Source organism: Chaetodon auriga, chromosome 9 (assembly GCF_051107435.1).
Source record: "Chaetodon auriga isolate fChaAug3 chromosome 9, fChaAug3.hap1, whole genome shotgun sequence".
NCBI lineage: Eukaryota > Metazoa > Chordata > Actinopteri > Chaetodontiformes > Chaetodontidae > Chaetodon > Chaetodon auriga.
The window spans coordinates 15,298,797-15,316,698 of record NC_135082.1 but is presented as its reverse complement, the minus strand read 5'-3'; the positions used below and the strand labels follow the sequence as shown (position 1 = coordinate 15,316,698).

General features: G+C 44.2%; 2 protein-coding genes and 1 pseudogene across 45 annotated transcripts in view; all 3 read right to left on the bottom strand.

Annotated features, from left to right (window-relative positions):
• Positions 1-17,902, bottom strand: part of LOC143325917 (protocadherin gamma-C5-like) — a 280,430-nt gene that overhangs the window by 19,905 nt on the left and 242,623 nt on the right. For 2 of the 43 annotated variants that reach the window (XM_076739316.1, XM_076739319.1), the window contains exon 1: positions 11,143-13,740. The exons of 33 other annotated variants lie outside the window; for them this stretch is intronic. In XM_076739316.1, the coding sequence (XP_076595431.1) occupies positions 11,143-13,596 (2,454 nt within the window). In that variant the 5' untranslated portion in view covers positions 13,597-13,740. Of the gene's footprint in view, positions 1-470; positions 3,826-4,117; positions 7,633-7,706; positions 11,083-11,142; positions 13,744-17,902 lie in introns of those variants that run through there. 8 more of the 43 variants (XM_076739301.1, XM_076739315.1, XM_076739300.1 and 5 more) reach the window with 7 other exon arrangements.
• LOC143325930 (protocadherin beta-16-like) overlaps positions 1-17,902 on the bottom strand; it is a 164,908-nt gene that overhangs the window by 104,101 nt on the left and 42,905 nt on the right. The window lies entirely within an intron of this gene.
• LOC143325922 (protocadherin gamma-C5 pseudogene) lies at positions 14,239-17,751 on the bottom strand (annotated as a pseudogene). Its single transcript, XR_013077581.1, has one exon. The product of XR_013077581.1 is annotated as a protocadherin gamma-C5 pseudogene (transcript).

Sequence of the window (17,902 nt, the reverse complement as noted above, 5' to 3'; positions counted from 1 at the left end):
GATGCCATCATCTGTGTTTATGTAAACCAATAAGTACAGTAGATGTAATAAGTAAAAATTGTTATTAAGTGTGTTGGTTACGTTTTCATGTAATTAAATTGTTACCCGTTGAGAAAAGTCCATCAGGAACAATGTTATGGTCCCCTCTGTCTACCCCATGGGTCAGAGTCGCTGTCCACCCCTGTGGTGCTGAAACACTCAGCTCGAAAAGCTATTCAACATCCAGCACACTCTTCAGGTCACATGATAACACAAGCTGTGACATTAAAATTGTTGTCAGCTAGACAAGTTACAAACTTAATTTGGATATAATTTTCATATTTTCTTTTAAACATATCAACTAGTCACAAATGCCTACGTTGAACTACTTTGCCATTATGATTTGTCTCACTCACTGCTTTCTTTGCGGTTTCTATAAGTTATATTCTTACAAACTGTATATGTCAATGTTTGCTTACACTACTCCTTACCTGCTGGCTCTCAAAAGTCCAGGTGCTGTCGGGCAAAGACGCATCCAGGACACTGATCACCTCCTTAAAGTCTGTGGTGCTGCTGGGTTTGATCAAAGTGAAATCACTGTACTCTGACATGGGAGACATACACGACCTGAAGGACTGACTCTGAGACAACATGTCTCCTCCCAGGACCTCCACGTACTTTATAGGTCCGTCAGTGTTGAGCTGAATCTGCAGGTTTCTGTTGGGGTTCTTGTAATCGTCAAAGTCGGTCCGTGTCATGCAGCAACTGCCGCTGCTTCTGCTGTTCCTCACGCATTTCACCGCTAAGATGAGAAAAGTCACCAGAGACAGCACGGACACCGAGGCCAGAGACACAATCAAATAAAGAGTCATTCTCTCAGTTTTCTTGCTGGGCTCGGCCGCTTTCTGTCGGAGGTCTAAGATGGGCTCATGGAGGCCATCCTCCAGCAGGATGGACACCGTGACGGTGGCGGACTGGACCGGCTCCCCGTCGTCCCTGACCTCTATAAGCAGCCTCTGAGAGGAGTCGTCCTGCTCGGACACAGCGCGTTTAGTCCTCACCTCCCCTGTGTACAGATTGACAGTGAACAGAGAGGCGTCTGTGGCCTCCGCCACTTTGTAGGAGATCCAGGCGTTATGGCCCGAGTCAGCGTCCACCGCCGTCACCTTTGTGACCAGGTGACCCGCTTTAGCGGAGCGGGGCATCCTCTGATGAGAGAGGGAGCCCAGGGCAGCGGAGGAGGGGTAAATAACAGCGGGGGCGTTGTCGTTCTGGTCCAGGATGAAAACATGGACAGTGGCGTTGCTGCTGAGACACGGAGAGCCCTGGTCCTTCGCCTGAACCTGAATCTGAAACACCTTGAGTTTCTCATAGTCAAACGAGTGCATGCTGTAGATGCTGCCGTTATCTGAGTTAATGTAAACATAAGATGAGGCAGAAACGTCCTGCACTTTAGAGTCCAGTATGGAGTAAGAAATTTTGGCGTTTTCACCAAAATCCAAGTCAGATGCTGATACTGAGTAGAGTATCGAACCTGGGACCCCATTCTCTTTCAAATATACATTATAGGAGGACTGAGTGAATACAGGAGGGTTGTCATTGACATCAGTGATGCTGACAGGAATAGTTTTCTTACTGGACAGAGGAGGAGAGCCTGAATCAGTGGCTGTTATCTCAATATTATACTCCGAGAAGCTCTCTCGATCTAAAGCACCACTGGTAACCAGCGCGTAATTATTAGAAAATGATGGTTTCAAACTGAAGGGAGAACCATGTGTCAGTTTTAACGTGACTTTGGCGTTATCACCGGCGTCGAGGTCTCGAGCTCTGATTAAAGCTACTACTGTACCTCTCGGTGCGTCTTCGCGTATTGTGTTTGGTTTTGATGTGAGAACTATTTCTGGAGCATTATCATTAATGTCTATCACTCCTACTTGAACACGACAGTGGCCCTCCATCTCAGGAACTCCTTTGTCCTTTGCAGTAATATCAATTTCATGAATTGCAGTCTTTTCATAATCTAACGGCCCCGCTAAGGAAATTTCACCTGTACCTGAATCCAAGTGAAAAATAGACAACAGGGATTGGGGTGTATGCTCAGCAAATGCGTATTCAATCTCCCCATTTACACCCTCGTCTGCGTCTGTTGCTTCAACTTTTATCAGAGCAGATCCAGCGACACTATTTTCATGTACAGTCACGTTATAAAACGGCCTTTTGAAAATGGGAACATTGTCATTGTTGTCGAGTACAGTTACTATGATTTTTGTGGTTCCAGTTTTGACTGGGTTGCCTCCGTCTAACGCTGTCAGCAATAACTGATGGACACTTTGTTTCTCTCGGTCAAGTGATTTCTCGAGGACTAATTCTGGGACCTTTCGATTACCAGACAGCTCTTTAATCCTTAAACTAAAACACTCATCTTTGCTTAAAGTATAAGACTTTACTGAATTACTACCAACGTCCTGATCCTGTGCCGTTTCTAAAGGAAAGCGTATGCCTGTGGCAGTGGATTCTGCTATCTTTAAAGATCGCTCTTCTGTTGAAAAAATCGGGGAATTGTCATTTATGTCCCTTATTTCCACTTCTATCCGGTGTAGCTGCAGCGGATTCTCTGTTACAACCTGTAAAGGCAACACACAGCTGGCGCTTTGTCCGCATAAAGCCTCTCTGTCTATTCTGTCATTCACCACCAGCTCGCCCTTCCCCGCATCCACGCTGAAATACTGCTTACCAGCCTCAGAGTCCACACGCAGTTTACGGTCAAAAATGTCTGATAATCCCAAACCCAGATCTTTGGCGAGATTTCCAACCACGGAGCCCTGTTTTAGTTCCTCGGGGATGCTGTAACGCGTCTGTGCGTCTATTGTACTCCACAAGAGAAAGAAATGATGCCACCAAAGCGCCTGCCATCTCCAGTCTCGGTATCCCATTGTCTTTGTCATCCCTTCTCCGTTACAATATATTAATTCCCATCGAAGTGTCCATCAACACAACCAACATCCAAAGCCATCGCCACATTGGACCCTCAAATATAAAGAAATCCTTAAATAATAGGTCATAAAATGAATTTTCCGGACGCCATCGAATAAGCACATCTCCTCTGCAGCTCTGAGCACTGCGAGGGTTACCGTGGTGAGACTGAATGGGGGGATGGAGTAGATCTCTTTGTACAGTCCCGTATGCTATTGGTTCACAGCATCAATGTCTGCTATCCAATCACAGAGAACTAACTCTATTTAGAAAGCTTCTGCACCACCTCAAGGTCGCACTGCATTTGGACAAATCACACATTAGGGGACGTCAGATTTGAGGGATAATTGCTTCTGTAGAACGCAAAATAAAAACTCAGATGATGAAAATAAAAGGATTTTGATCCCAAAACCCCAAATCCACTGACACCTGATTTTCAAAGGATTACTATCAACTCAACATGATTATAATATCAAATTTAAAAAAAAAACAACCTTCAACTTGGGGGGGGAGGGGGGGGGGGAGACACCCAATATATATCTTTAAACATTTTTGCCTTTATTTGAAAGTGACAGTTGAAAAGGCAGATCAGAAACGTGGGGAGAGAGGAGGGTGTGACATGCAACAAGGGTCGCCATATGCGCTCCTGTGGCATGTGCTGTAACAAATCCGCTACCAAAGCGCTGCAGCTTTCTAAAGTTTTTGTTTTCCATACATGAAATGTACCAGTTATGAAAAAAAAAAAGTGAATAACGTGGAAGTAACACCCGATTACAATTGGAAATATATGCGCAGTGCTTGCTTTCCAAAAATTTGAAATTAGAAACGAGTTCTTAAAAAAATATTTTTAAAAACAAATTCACCAACATAGAGGTTAATGGAGTCTCTTTTAAAGTGAACAGTACTTTATCCCATTGAAAAGCCATCAACTTTCAAGTTTAAATTAAACGAAATTTCTTCTTTTGTGGTTGTAGTGAAATCGAAAGACAGAATTCAGAAATGTTTAGGCTTCCCACCACATGATTACAACTCATTCAGGTTCATTCACAACAGTGTGAGGTCATATTTCACATTACAGTGGTGGTTCATATTCTTACTGTCAGGCTATACAAGAAATCTACACGTCATGTAAGAATTAAAACGTATGTAGTGGTTTTCAGCTCACCTGCTGGCTCTCAAAGGTCCAGGTGCTGTCGGGTAAAGACGCATCGAGGACACTGATCACCTCCTTAAAGTCTGTGGTGCTGCTGGGCTTAATCAAAGTGAAATCACTGTACTCTGACATTGGAGACATGCAAGATCTGAAGGACTGACTCTGAGACAACATGTCTCCTCCCAGGACCTCCACGTACTTTATAGGTCCGTCAGTGTTGAGCTGAATCTGCAGGTTTCTGTTGGGGTTCTTGTAATCATCAAAGTCGGTCCGTGTCATGCAGCAACTACCGCTGCTTCTGCTGTTCCTCACGCATTTCACCGCTAAGATGAGAAAAGTCACCAGAGACAGCACGGACACCGAGGCCAGAGACACAATCAAATAAAGAGTCATTCTCTCAGTTTTCTTGCTGGGCTCGGCCGCTTTCTGTCGGAGGTCTAAGATGGGCTCATGGAGACCGTCCTCCAGCAGGATGGACACCGTGACGGTGGCGGACTGGACCGGCTCCCCGTCGTCCCTGACCTCTATAAGCAGCCTCTGAGAGGAGTCGTCCTGCTCGGACACAGCGCGTTTAGTCCTCACCTCCCCTGTGTACAGATTGACAGTGAACAGAGAGGCGTCTGTGGCCTCCGCCACTTTGTAGGAGATCCAGGCGTTATGGCCCGAGTCAGCGTCCACCGCCGTCACCTTAGTGACCAGGTGACCCGCTTTAGCGGAGCGGGGCATCCTCTGATGAGAGAGGGAGCCCAGGGCAGCGGAGGAGGGGTAAATAACAGCGGGGGCGTTGTCGTTCTGGTCCAGGATGAAAACATGGACAGTGGCGTTGCTGCTGAGACACGGAGAGCCCTGGTCCTTTGCCTGAACCTGAATCTGAAACACTTTGAGTTTCTCATAGTCAAACGAGTGCATGCTGTAGATGCTGCCGTTATCTGAGTTAATGTAAACATAAGATGAGGCAGAAACGTCCTGCACTTTAGAGTCCAGTATGGAGTAAGAGATTTTGGCATTTTCACCAAAATCCAGGTCAGATGCTGATACTGAGTAGAGTATCGATCCTGGTACTCCATTCTCTTTTAAATATACATTATAAGAGGACTGAGTGAATACAGGAGGGTTGTCATTCACATCAGTGATGCTGACGGTTATAGTCTTTTTAGTCGACAGAGGAGGAGAGCCTAAATCAGTGGCTGTTATCTCAATACTATACTCAGAGAAGCTCTCTCGGTCTAAAACACCACTGGTAACCAGTGCGTAATTATCGGAAAATGACGGTTTCAGATTAAAAGGGGATCCCTTGGGGAGCTGTAATGTGACTTTACCGTTGTCACCGGAGTCAAGGTCTCGTGCACTGATTAAAGCTACTACAGTACCGCTTTGTGCGTCCTCAGGCACAGAGTTTGGTTGGGAGGTCAGAAATATATTTGGAGCATTATCGTTAACATCTAACACGTCGACATGTACAGTGCAATGTCCCTCCATTCTCGGAGTTCCTTTATCTCTTGCGCAAACGTCTATTTCATAATTTGCATTTGATTCGAAATCTAACTTGCCTACAAGACGTATTTCCCCGGTTAATGAATCAATATCAAAAACTGAGAGGACAATGTCTGGTGTGTGCGTTCCAAATGAATACTCTACTTCTCCATTCGGACCTTCATCAGTATCGTTTGCTGTAAGTTGTAGGATAGATGCACCTTGTACACTATTTTCGCTGATGGAGACTTTGTAAACATTTTTCTCAAATACAGGAAAATGATCATTAATATCAAGAACATTTATTATTATTTGTGAGGTCCCAGATTTCACTGGATTTCCCCCGTCCAGAGCTGTTAGTTGTAGATGATGTCTAGCCTTTTTCTCTCTGTCGAGAGCTTTATACAAGACAAGCTCTGGGACTTTCCTTCCACCGGACACATCTTTTATCTTCAAACTAAAAAAGTCGTCTTTACTCAGAGTATAGGATCTCACTGAATTCACTCCAACATCAAGATCTTGTGCACTCTCAACTGGAAAACGTGCCCCTGCTGCTGTCGACTCGGATATTTCTAATACAATATTTTGTGATGGGAATATTGGAGAATTATCATTAATATCTTGTATTTCCACTTCAACTCGGTGCAGCTGTAACGGTTTATCAATAACCACTTGCAGAGTCAACACACAGCTGGCGCTTTGTCCGCATAAAGCCTCTCTGTCGATTCTGTCATTCACCACCAGCTCGCCCTTCCCCGCATCCACGCTGAAATACTGCTTACCAGCCTCAGAGGCGACTCGTAGTTTACGGTCAAAAATCTCAGACAGTCCCAAACCCAGATCTTTGGCCAGATTTCCTACCACAGATCCTTGTTTTAATTCCTCTGGGATGCTGTAACGCGTCTGTCCATCTATTATACTCCACAAGAGAAAGAAATGATGCCACCAAAGCGCCTGCCATCTCCAGTCTCGGTATCCTATTGTCTTTGTCATCCCCGATCTGTGAGAATTATTTCCCATTGAGGTAATCGAAAAGCAGATAGTTACCATCCATTGTCATAAAGCATTAATCCAAAACAAAGATCCAAAATTGCTTCATACTAAAAACTAACCAAGATTCTTCTTTTTCAAAATCCGACAAGAGCATCACTCCCTCTCATCCAGCTCTTTGCAATGAAAATGTGCTCGGTGCTCTTAGCTGCATGGGGGAGGGAGTAGATCTCTTTGTACAGTTCTCCGTTTCATTGGTGCACTATATCCATCTCTAGCATCCAATAGGAGAGGGGTGAACAGTGCTTTGAAATACACAGCCGATCTTGACAGACTCTGCCTTGAAGCATTGAGTGTGCACAAAAAGAAATGATACCATGCCAACTGTTCGCCATCATGCAAATTAAATTAAATCTGATCACAAAACTACAACTAGTATCTGTGTTATAATTATTCAAACTTTTGATTAAAAAACAACTATTTTTGGTTTGAAGGAGGAAAGGTAATATTATTGTGAAGTTTAATTGCTGAAGGCAGCCGTGTGCAAACCTAATCAGGGTGTCGCTGTCCAACTCTGCGGTGCTGAAACAAAGTGCCATTCATACAACTAGAAAGGGATCATTCCTGAATCGTAAACTACAGAAACAAACTAACTACAAAATCTAAAGGTTGAGACAAAGTAGGCGGTCGTAGCAGAAACTAAAAATTGGCAGGGTGAAATTTTAAAACAAACATAAAGTGCGTGAGCAACACAACATGTATTAGTTTTGATGTGTTGACACATTTAAATGAAAACGTAGTGATGAAAATCTGAATATCCTGTTCGCATTATTAAACTGACAATAGCAACTGAACAAACTGATAATATGACATGATGTAATATTATGAGCGTAAAGTACGTGTAGGACAACCAAGAGGAAATATTACAAGAACGCCAAATATATTTAACGTATGTAGAAAAAAAAGAAAAAGAAAAAGAAAATAAAGAACACGGTCTTGTAACTAATTATTTGGACCATGCGATTCAAAAGAACCATGGAAACATTGCGTTATCAGAGGGGAGTTCAGTATTTACAGTTTACAGAAATTGTAAACAGCGATAGAAAATCACAGCGTAAATCTATTGTTGTCTGCTCACCTGCTGGCTCTCAAAGGTCCAGGTGCTGTCGGGCAAAGACGCATCCAGGACACTGATCACCTCCTTAAAGTCTGTGGTGCTGCTGGGCTTAATCAAAGTGAAATCACTGTACTCTGACATGGGAGACATGCAAGATCTGAAGGACTGACTCTGAGACAACATGTCTCCTCCCAGGACCTCCACGTACTTTATAGGTCCGTCAGTGTTGAGCTGAATCTGCAGGTTTCTGTTGGGGTTCTTGTAATCATCAAAGTCGGTCCGTGTCATGCAGCAACTGCCGCTGCTTCTGCTGTTCCTCACGCATTTCACCGCTAAGATGAGAAAAGTCACCAGAGACAGCACGGACACCGAGGCCAGAGACACAATCAAATAAAGAGTCATTCTCTCAGTTTTCTTGATTGGCTCGGTCGCTTTCTGTCGGAGGTCTAAGATGGGCTCATGGAGGCCGTCCTCCAGCAGGATGGACACCGTGACGGTGGCGGACTGGACCGGCTCCCCGTCGTCCCTGACCTCTATAAGCAGCCTCTGAGAGGAGTCGTCCTGCTCGGACACAGCGCGTTTAGTCCTCACCTCCCCTGTGTACAGATTGACAGTGAACAGAGAGGCGTCTGTGGCCTCCGCCACTTTGTAGGAGATCCAGGCGTTATGGCCCGAGTCAGCGTCCACCGCCGTCACCTTAGTGACCAGGTGACCCGCTTTAGCGGAGCGGGGCATCCTCTGATGAGAGAGGGAGCCCAGGGCAGCGGAGGAGGGGTAAATAACAGCGGGGGCGTTGTCGTTCTGGTCCAGGATGAAAACATGGACAGTGGCGTTGCTGCTGAGACACGGAGAGCCCTGGTCCTTCGCCTGAACCTGAATCTGAAACACCTTGAGTTTCTCATAGTCAAACGAGTGCATGCTGTAGATGCTGCCGTTATCTGAGTTAATGTAAACATAAGATGAGACAGAAACGTCCTGCACTTTAGAGTCCAGTATGGAGTAAGAGATTTTCGCATTTTCACCAAAATCCAGGTCAGATGCTGAAACTGAGTAGAGTATCGAACCTGGTACTCCATTCTCTTTCAAATATACATTATAGGAGGACTGAGTGAATACAGGAGGGTTGTCATTGACATCAGTGATGCTGACAGGAATAGTTTTCCTACTGGACAGAGGAGGAGAGCCTGAATCAGTGGCTGTTATCTCAATATTATATTCTGAGAAGCTCTCTCGGTCTAAAGCACCACTGGTAACCAGTGCGTAATTATTAGAAAATGATGGCTTTAGAGTGAAAGGAGAACCTTTGGGTAGTTGCAATGTTACTTTGCTATTATTACCAGAGTCAGCATCACGTGCATTTAGCAACGCCACCACTGTGCCGCTTTGTGCGTCTTCTCTCACCGGCTGCGGTTCAGAGGTGAGAACAATTTCTGGCACGTTGTCATTAACATCTACAACATCTATTTGTAAACGACATTGGCTCTCCATTTCCGGAACTCCTTTGTCTTTCGCAGTTATTTCAATTTTGTATGAGGAGGCTCTTTCATAGTCTAAGTCTCCTTTCAAATGTATTTCCCCTGTTAATGAATTTATTTCAAATAGTGATGAGACTGAATCTGGTGTCCGCGAGCCAAAAGAGAACTTCACTTCAGCGTTCGGGCCCTCGTCAGCATCAGTTGCTTTAACTTTAAGAACAAAAGTATTTTTTGCCGTATTTTCCCCTAATGAAACTTTATATACATTCTTATCGAAAACTGGAAAATTGTCATTTACGTCCAGCACTGTGATTGTGATTTCTGAGGTACCAGACATGACTGGATTTCCTCCGTCTAACGCAGTCAGTAATAACTGATAAACTGCTTGCTTCTCTCGGTCAAGGGGTTTCTCTAACACTAACTCCGGGACTGTTTTTCCATCCTCAACCTCCTTCATTTTCAGAGTAAAACAATCGTTTTTAGTCAACACGTAGGATTTAACCGAATTACTGCCAACGTCAGAATCTTCGGCACTTTCCAGGGGAAAACGAGTTCCCACTGCTGCCGATTCAGAAATTTTTAAGGACAGTTCTTTTGTATGAAAACTTGGCGAATTGTCATTTATATCTTTTATTTCCACCTCAATCCGGTGCAAATTAAGAGGCTTTTCAAGAACAACCTGCAGAGGTAGAACACAGCTGGCGCTTTGTCCGCATAAAGCCTCTCTGTCTATTCTGTCATTCACCACCAGCTCGCCCTTCCCCGCATCCACGCTGAAATACTGCTTACCAGCCTCAGAGGCGACACGCAGCCTCCGGTCAAAAATGTCTGACAGTCCCAAACCCAGATCTTTGGCTAGATTTCCTACCACAGATCCTTGTTTTAGTTCCTCTGGGATGCTGTAACGCGTCTGTCCGTCTATTGTACTCCACAAGAGAAAGAAATGATGCCACCAAAGCGCCTGCCATCTCCAGTCTCGGTATCCCATTCTCTTTGTCATCCCTTCTCCGTTACAATATGTTATTTTCCATCGAAAAAAGTCGACGTTAATACCCCGTTCCAATGAGCATTAGCTATTCCTCTGAAAACGTCTGAATCATTTTTTTTCATGTCTGAAGCTTAAATGAACGATTTCTTCTTCAGCTTCGAGATACGAGGGCATCACCCACCGTCCTCCAGCTCGTTGCATTGTCAACGTTTACAGTGCTGAGGCTGCAAGGGGGAAGGGGTAGATCTCTTTGTACAAGCCTGCGTGTGATTTGTGCACAGCATCCATCACCAGCATCCAATGAGAAGGCGAGCAAGCAGACAAGAAGCATTTAAAGACACAGCTGCGCTTATGAGAGTCAGTCGAGATACGCTGCTGTGTGATGCTTTTACAATCGTGAGGCTGAAACAATCTGCAGTTTATATAATGGAAGAAAATGTGTCTTCTAGAACAGCATATGCAGCAAATTATCGAGGAAAGTCACGTCAAAAACGTCACCATCTCGACAAAGCATGTATGAAAAGTCGTTCTTGAAGTCAGAAATCACTACGTTTTGTTATATGGAAAAAAAAGAAAAAAAAAAAAGAAAAAAGATTTATTTATTTATTTTCCCCACCATCATTATAGCAAAGCACAGAGCTCGTATTTTTGGGGGGCAATTTGGCTATGTTTTTGGCAATTGCGAATTGTTCAAGCAATGATACAAGAAGATGTTGGTGAATAAATAAAATTCTTCAGTATTCACTTAATAACAGCATTCACGAAGTGCTAAATGAATATCTTTCAGCATATGAGGGTATAAAAACAAGGCTGAGCAGGTCAGCTTTCTTTCATTCTTCTTCTTTTTTTAAAAAAAAACATGAAACACGATTGTCAAAGGACAACCAAGTATTACAGTATGATATATAATTGTGGAAACGTAACAAACTATTAGGACATAAAAAAAAGAAAAAGAAAAAGAAACAAAACCCAACAAAAAAACTCATCTGCTCACCTGCTGGCTCTCAAAGGTCCAGGTGCTGTCGGGTAAAGACGCATCCAGGACACTGATCACCTCCTTAAAGTCTGTGGTGCTGCTGGGTTTGATCAAAGTGAAATCACTGTACTCTGACATGGGAGACATACACGACCTGAAGGACTGACTCTGAGACAACATGTCTCCTCCCAGGACCTCCACGTACTTTATAGGTCCGTCAGTGTTGAGCTGAATCTGCAGGTTTCTGTTGGGGTTCTTGTAATCATCAAAGTCGGTCCGTGTCATGCAGCAACTACCGCTGCTTCTGCTGTTCCTCACGCATTTCACCGCTAAGATGAGAAAAGTCACCAGAGACAGCACGGACACCGAGGCCAGAGACACAATCAAATAAAGAGTCATTCTCTCAGTTTTCTTGCTGGGCTCGGCCGCTTTCTGTCGGAGGTCTAAGATGGGCTCATGGAGGCCGTCCTCCAGCAGGATGGACACCGTGACGGTGGCGGACTGGACCGGCTCCCCGTCGTCCCTGACCTCTATAAGCAGCCTCTGAGAGGAGTCGTCCTGCTCGGACACAGCGCGTTTAGTCCTCACCTCCCCTGTGTACAGATTGACAGTGAACAGAGAGGCGTCTGTGGCCTCCGCCACTTTGTAGGAGATCCAGGCGTTATGGCCCGAGTCAGCGTCCACCGCCGTCACCTTAGTGACCAGGTGACCCGCTTTAGCGGCGCGGGGCATCCTCTGATGAGAGAGGGAGCCCAGGGCAGCGGAGGAGGGGTAAATAACAGCGGGGGCGTTGTCGTTCTGGTCCAGGATGAAAACATGGACAGTGGCGTTGCTGCTGAGACACGGAGAGCCCTGGTCCTTTGCCTGAACCTGAATCTGAAACACCTTGAGTTTCTCATAGTCAAACGAGTGCATGCTGTAGATGCTGCCGTTATCTGAGTTAATGTAAACATAAGATGAGACAGAAACGTCCTGCACTTTAGAGTCCAGAATGGAGTAAGAGATTTTGGCGTTTTCACCAAAATCCAGGTCAGATGCTGATACTGAATACAGTATCGAACCTGGTACTCCATTCTCTTTCAAATATACATTATAGGAGGACTGAGTGAATACAGGAGGGTTGTCATTCACATCAGTGATGCTGACAGGTATAGTTTTCTTACTGGACATAGGAGGAGAGCCTGAATCAGTGGCTGTTATCTCAATATTATACTCAGAGACATTTTCTCGATCTAAAGCACCACTGGTAACCAGTGCATAATTATTAGAAAAAGATGGTTTAAGAGTAAAGGGAGAACGTTTAGGAAGCTGTAAAGTCACTTTACCATTATCACCGGAATCAAGGTCACGGACGCTGAGTAAAGCCACGACTGTCCCACTGCGAGAGTCTTCGGGCACAGAAGTGGGTTTTGAAGTCAGCACAATTTCTGGGGCGTTATCATTCACGTCTAAGACATCCACCTGCACACTGCAGTGACCCTCCATTTTAGGCAAACCTTTGTCTTTTGCACTAATGTCTATTCGATACGAGGCTTGAGATTCGTGGTCCAGCTGGTTTTTCAAAAATATATCTCCCGTCACAGCATCTATATGAAATAATGACAACACTGATGGCGGTGTGTGTATACCAAGCGAGTACTCAATCTCTCCATTTGGACCCTCATCTATGTCGGTTGCTTTTGTTGTAATTACAAAGGAGCCGTTTGCACTGTTTTCTTGAACAGCAATTTTATAAAAATTATTTTCGAATAATGGCACATTGTCATTAATATCGAGCACATTTACAGTTATTTTTGAACTCCCAGACTTGGCCGGATTTCCTCCGTCCATTGCTGTAAGAAACAAATTGTGAATGGCTTTTTTCTCGCGATCTAATGATTTATTTAATACCAATTCGGGTATTTTTCGTCCATTTTCAATTTCTTTAACTTTTAAAGTGAAGCAATCATCTTTGCTTAGTGTGTACGTCTTTAAGCCGTTACTGCCAACATCGGGATCCTCTGCACTCTCCAAGGGAAAACGCACACCTACAACGGTGGATTCAGCAATTTCTATTATATGATCGCTTTTGAGAAAACTGGGAGCATTGTCATTTACGTCTCTTATTTCCACTTCTATCCGATGTAGCTGCAGCGGGTTCTCTATCACAACCTGCAGAGGTAGCACACAGCTGGCGCTTTGTCCACATAAAGCCTCTCTGTCTATTCTGTCATTCACCACCAGCTCGCCCTTCCCCGCATCCACGCTGAAATACTGCTTACCAGCCTCAGAGGCGACACGCAGCTTACGGTCAAAAATGTCTGATAGTCCCAAACCCAGATCTTTGGCTAGATTTCCAACCGTAGAGCCAAGTTCCAGCTCCTCTGGGATGCTGTAACGCGTCTGTCCATCTATTGTACTCCACAAGAGAAAGAAATGATGCCACCAAAGCGCCTGCCATCTCCAGTCTCTGTATCCCATTCTCTTTGTCATCCCCGGTCCGCTACAGTACGACGTTATTCCGCATCGAAATATTGTTCAAAAATAACGAGATCATTGTGAAAATCCATCAAAGTCGAACTTGCTGTACTCCACAAATAGCCATATTTACGCATGATGACGTGTAAATGAAAGGCATATCATTTAATCTGAGTGTTGAAGCGCATCATCCTCTCACCACGGGCTCGAAGCAATATACTGGCTGCAGTGGCGGATGATGGGGGAAGGAGTAGATCTCTTTGTACAACTCCTAACGCTATTGGATGCACAGCATCAACTGTGCATCCAATAAGATGGAGGCAGCAGCAAGTTCAAGACACAGCACTACAATTCAAATATGTATGAAATGGAACAAATGGGTTCTGATTCCAATGAGCAACTACATAAACCTTGACCAGTTTATTCAAACTAGAATAAATGTTTTCTCTTTATTTCGACTGTTAAGATTTTAAGAATTACTGTAATTTCATTCAAACTGTATTTTCTTTAAACTACATTCAAATCAAATTTGCAACATGTCCAAAAATGGAATCCACACAAATAAATAAAAGTAAACGGATCATTAGACTTCCACACGCTGAGATTTTAAATAATAATAATAAAAAAATAAATAAAAAATACAAATCCATGGATCACTGGTAAATCCTCACAAGCATTGTTTTTGCTTATTTTATGTCACTGAATCAGAAAATCATCCAGTCACAAAACAGACGCTCTCTTCAAGCCCCACAGCAACTAACGGCAGTCTGGAAATCTGACAGCGTCAAACAGGCTGGGCTGAAACAGTTTGCATATAAAGCGCTGGGGTTTCAGTATTAAATCCCGCAGTTCAATTACACGTGTGTAGAAATAATGTGGCTATGAGGGTAAACACTGAAAAAAAAATGTATGTATAAAACTACAATTATCAAATGAAACCCACGAGACAGAAAAAATAGAGAAAATTAAGAGAATCTCGTGTGTGAATATACACACAACAGAAGACTCTCTGCTCACCTGCTGGCTCTCAAAAGTCCAGGTGCTGTCGGGCAAAGACGCATCCAGGACACTGATCACCTCCTTAAAGTCTGTGGTGCTGCTGGGCTTAATCAAAGTGAAATCACTGTACTCTGACATGGGAGACATGCACGACCTGAAGGACTGACTCTGAGACAACATGTCTCCTCCCAGGACCTCCACGTACTTTATAGGTCCGTCAGTGTTGAGCTGAATCTGCAGGTTTCTGTTGGGGTTCTTGTACTCATCAAAGTCGGTCCGTGTCATGCAGCAACTGCCGCTGCTTCTGCTGTTCCTCACGCATTTCACCGCTAAGATGAGAAAAGTCACCAGAGACAGCACGGACACCGAGGCCAGAGACACAATCAAATAAAGAGTCATTCTCTCGGTTTTCTTGCTGGGCTCGGCCGCTTTCTGTCGGAGGTCTAAGATGGGCTCATGGAGGCCGTCCTCCAGCAGGATGGACACCGTGACGGTGGCGGACTGGACCGGCTCCCCGTCGTCCCTGACCTCTATAAGCAGCCTCTGAGATGAGTCGTCCTGCTCGGACACAGCGCGTTTAGTCCTCACCTCCCCTGTGTACAGATTGACAGTGAACAGAGAGGCGTCTGTGGCCTCCGCCACTTTGTAGGAGATCCAGGCGTTATGGCCCGAGTCAGCGTCCACCGCCGTCACCTTAGTGACCAGGTGACCCGCTTTAGCGGAGCGGGGCATCCTCTGATGAGAGAGGGAGCCCAGGGCAGCGGAGGAGGGGTAAATAACAGCGGGGGCGTTGTCGTTCTGGTCCAGGATGAAAACATGGACAGTGGCGTTGCTGCTGAGACACGGAGAGCCCTGGTCCTTCGCCTGAACCTGAATCTGAAACACCTTGAGTTTCTCATAGTCAAACGAGTGCATGCTGTAGATGCTGCCGTTATCAGAGTTAATGTAAACATAAGATGAGACAGAAAGGTCCTGCACTTTAGAGTCCAGTATGGAGTAAGAGATTTTGGCGTTTTCACCAAAATCCAGGTCGGATGCTGATACTGAGTACAGTATCGAACCTGGTACTCCATTCTCTTTCAAATATACATTATAGGAGGACTGAGTGAATACAGGAGGGTTGTCATTCACATCAGTGATGCTGACAGGTACAGTTTTCTTACTGGACAGAGGAGGAGAGCCTGAATCAGTGGCTGTTATTTCAATATTATACTCAGAGAAACGCTCTCGGTCTAAAGCACCACTGGTGACGAGTTCGTAATTATTAGAGAACGATGGTTTCAGAGTGAAAGGAGAATGTTTGAGAAGCTGTAAAGTCACTTTGCCATTATCACCAGAATCAAGGTCCCGTGCACTGATTAAAGCTACTACTGTGCCACTTGGTGCGTCTTCACGTACAGGACTGGGCTTTGAAGTGAGAACAATTTCCGGAGCATTATCATTTATGTCCTCTACATCCAACTGCACACGACAGTGACCCTCCATTTCAGGGGTGCCTTTGTCTTTAGCTGTTATATCTATAAGGTATGATTTAGAACTCTCATAATCTAATGGGCCTTTTAATACAATATCTCCTGTTATGTCATTAATTTCAAACGTTGATAACACAAAGTCTGGTGTACGGGACCCGAAGGAATAATTAACTTCACCATTAAGACCATCGTCGGCATCTGTAGCTGTAAGTCTGATTACAAATGTTCCTTTGGTGCTGTTTTCCTTTAAAGAGACTTTATACTCATTTTCATTGAATATTGGAAAATTGTCGTTATTATCAAGTACAGTAATGATAATATTACAGGTTCCCGATGTGACTGGGTTCCCCCCATCTAATGCTGTTAACAGCAGCTGATGGACAGCATTCTTTTCCCGGTCTAATGGCTTTTCTAATACTAATTCTGGAACAGTTTTACCGTTTTTTGAGTCTTTAAATTTGAGAGAAAAGTAATCGTTTTTGCTCAGAGCGTACGTTTTCAAAGAATTGCTTCCAACATCAGGGTCTTCCGCGCTTTCCAAGGGAAAGCGTCTGCCAATCGCAACCGATTCTGGTATTTTAAGGTTAATCTCCTGTGTAAGAAAACGAGGAGAATTGTCATTTGTGTCTCTGATTTCCACTTCAATTCGATGAGACTGCAGCGGATTTTCAACAACAACCTGCAGAGGTAGCACACAGCTGGCGCTTTGTCCGCATAAAGCCTCTCTGTCTATTCTGTCATTCACCACCAGCTCGCCCTTCCCCGCATCCACACTGAAATACTGCTTACCAGCCTCAGAGGCGACACTCAGCTTACGGTCAAAAATGTCTGATAGTCCCAAACCCAGATCTTTGGCCAGATTTCCTACCACAGATCCCTGTTTTAATTCCTCCGGGATGCTGTAACGCGTCTGTCCGTCTATTGTACTCCACAAGAGAAAGAAATGATGCCACCAAAGCGCCTGCCATCTCCAGTCTCGGTATCCCATTCCCTTTGTCATCCTTGTTCCGCTATAACACAATCATTCCAAACGAGATTTTGTTCATCGCAATGGTGGATTCCATGATAGTATGGAATACACACAACGAAAAATTTCCATAATGTTTAAGCATGGCTGTACGCTAAAAATAATATGTTTAAATATCAGAAAACACGAGCTGGTCACCGTCTCTCCTCGAGCTCATTGCATTCAAAGTGTTATAGCGATCAGGCTGCATGGGGGCAGGGACAAGATTGCTTTGTACAGTTCTGAATCCTATTGGTGCACAGCATCCATTTTCACCATCCAATGAGAGGTGCACTGATCGACACTGTTAAAGGGGCAGCATCTATCCTCGTTGTGAGCTTCCATGTGGCATGATTACGACAAAGAAAATCAAATAATATGAGAGAATCGGTGTCAAATATAAAATATGAATGAGAACAACCCTGCTTTCAGTCTGCCAAACTAATTGAAAAGGTACAATTTCATATTCGAATCACAAAAAGAAAAAGCAGAAAAAGTATCAAACAGTTATCTGTCATCATGTCAAGAATACTGTGCAGAGTTAATGAATCAACACTGTTTAGACATAACAGTCGCTGTCCCCTCTAATGGTGCTGAATTGTTCAAATCTATGCGTGTAACACTAAATTGACGCATGTGTTCAACACAAATATGTTGACCGTCTCCGAAAACGCTTTTGCACCTTTATTTTCTCCACTTTTTAATGAAGACAACAATATGAAAACATGAAAGAGAGCAGACTAGAGATAGATAGCTAGATAGCTAGATAGATAGATAGATAGATAGATAGATAGACAAAAGTTTTGTGTGCCCAGCTGACTGACGTTCACAACAGACTGCTATA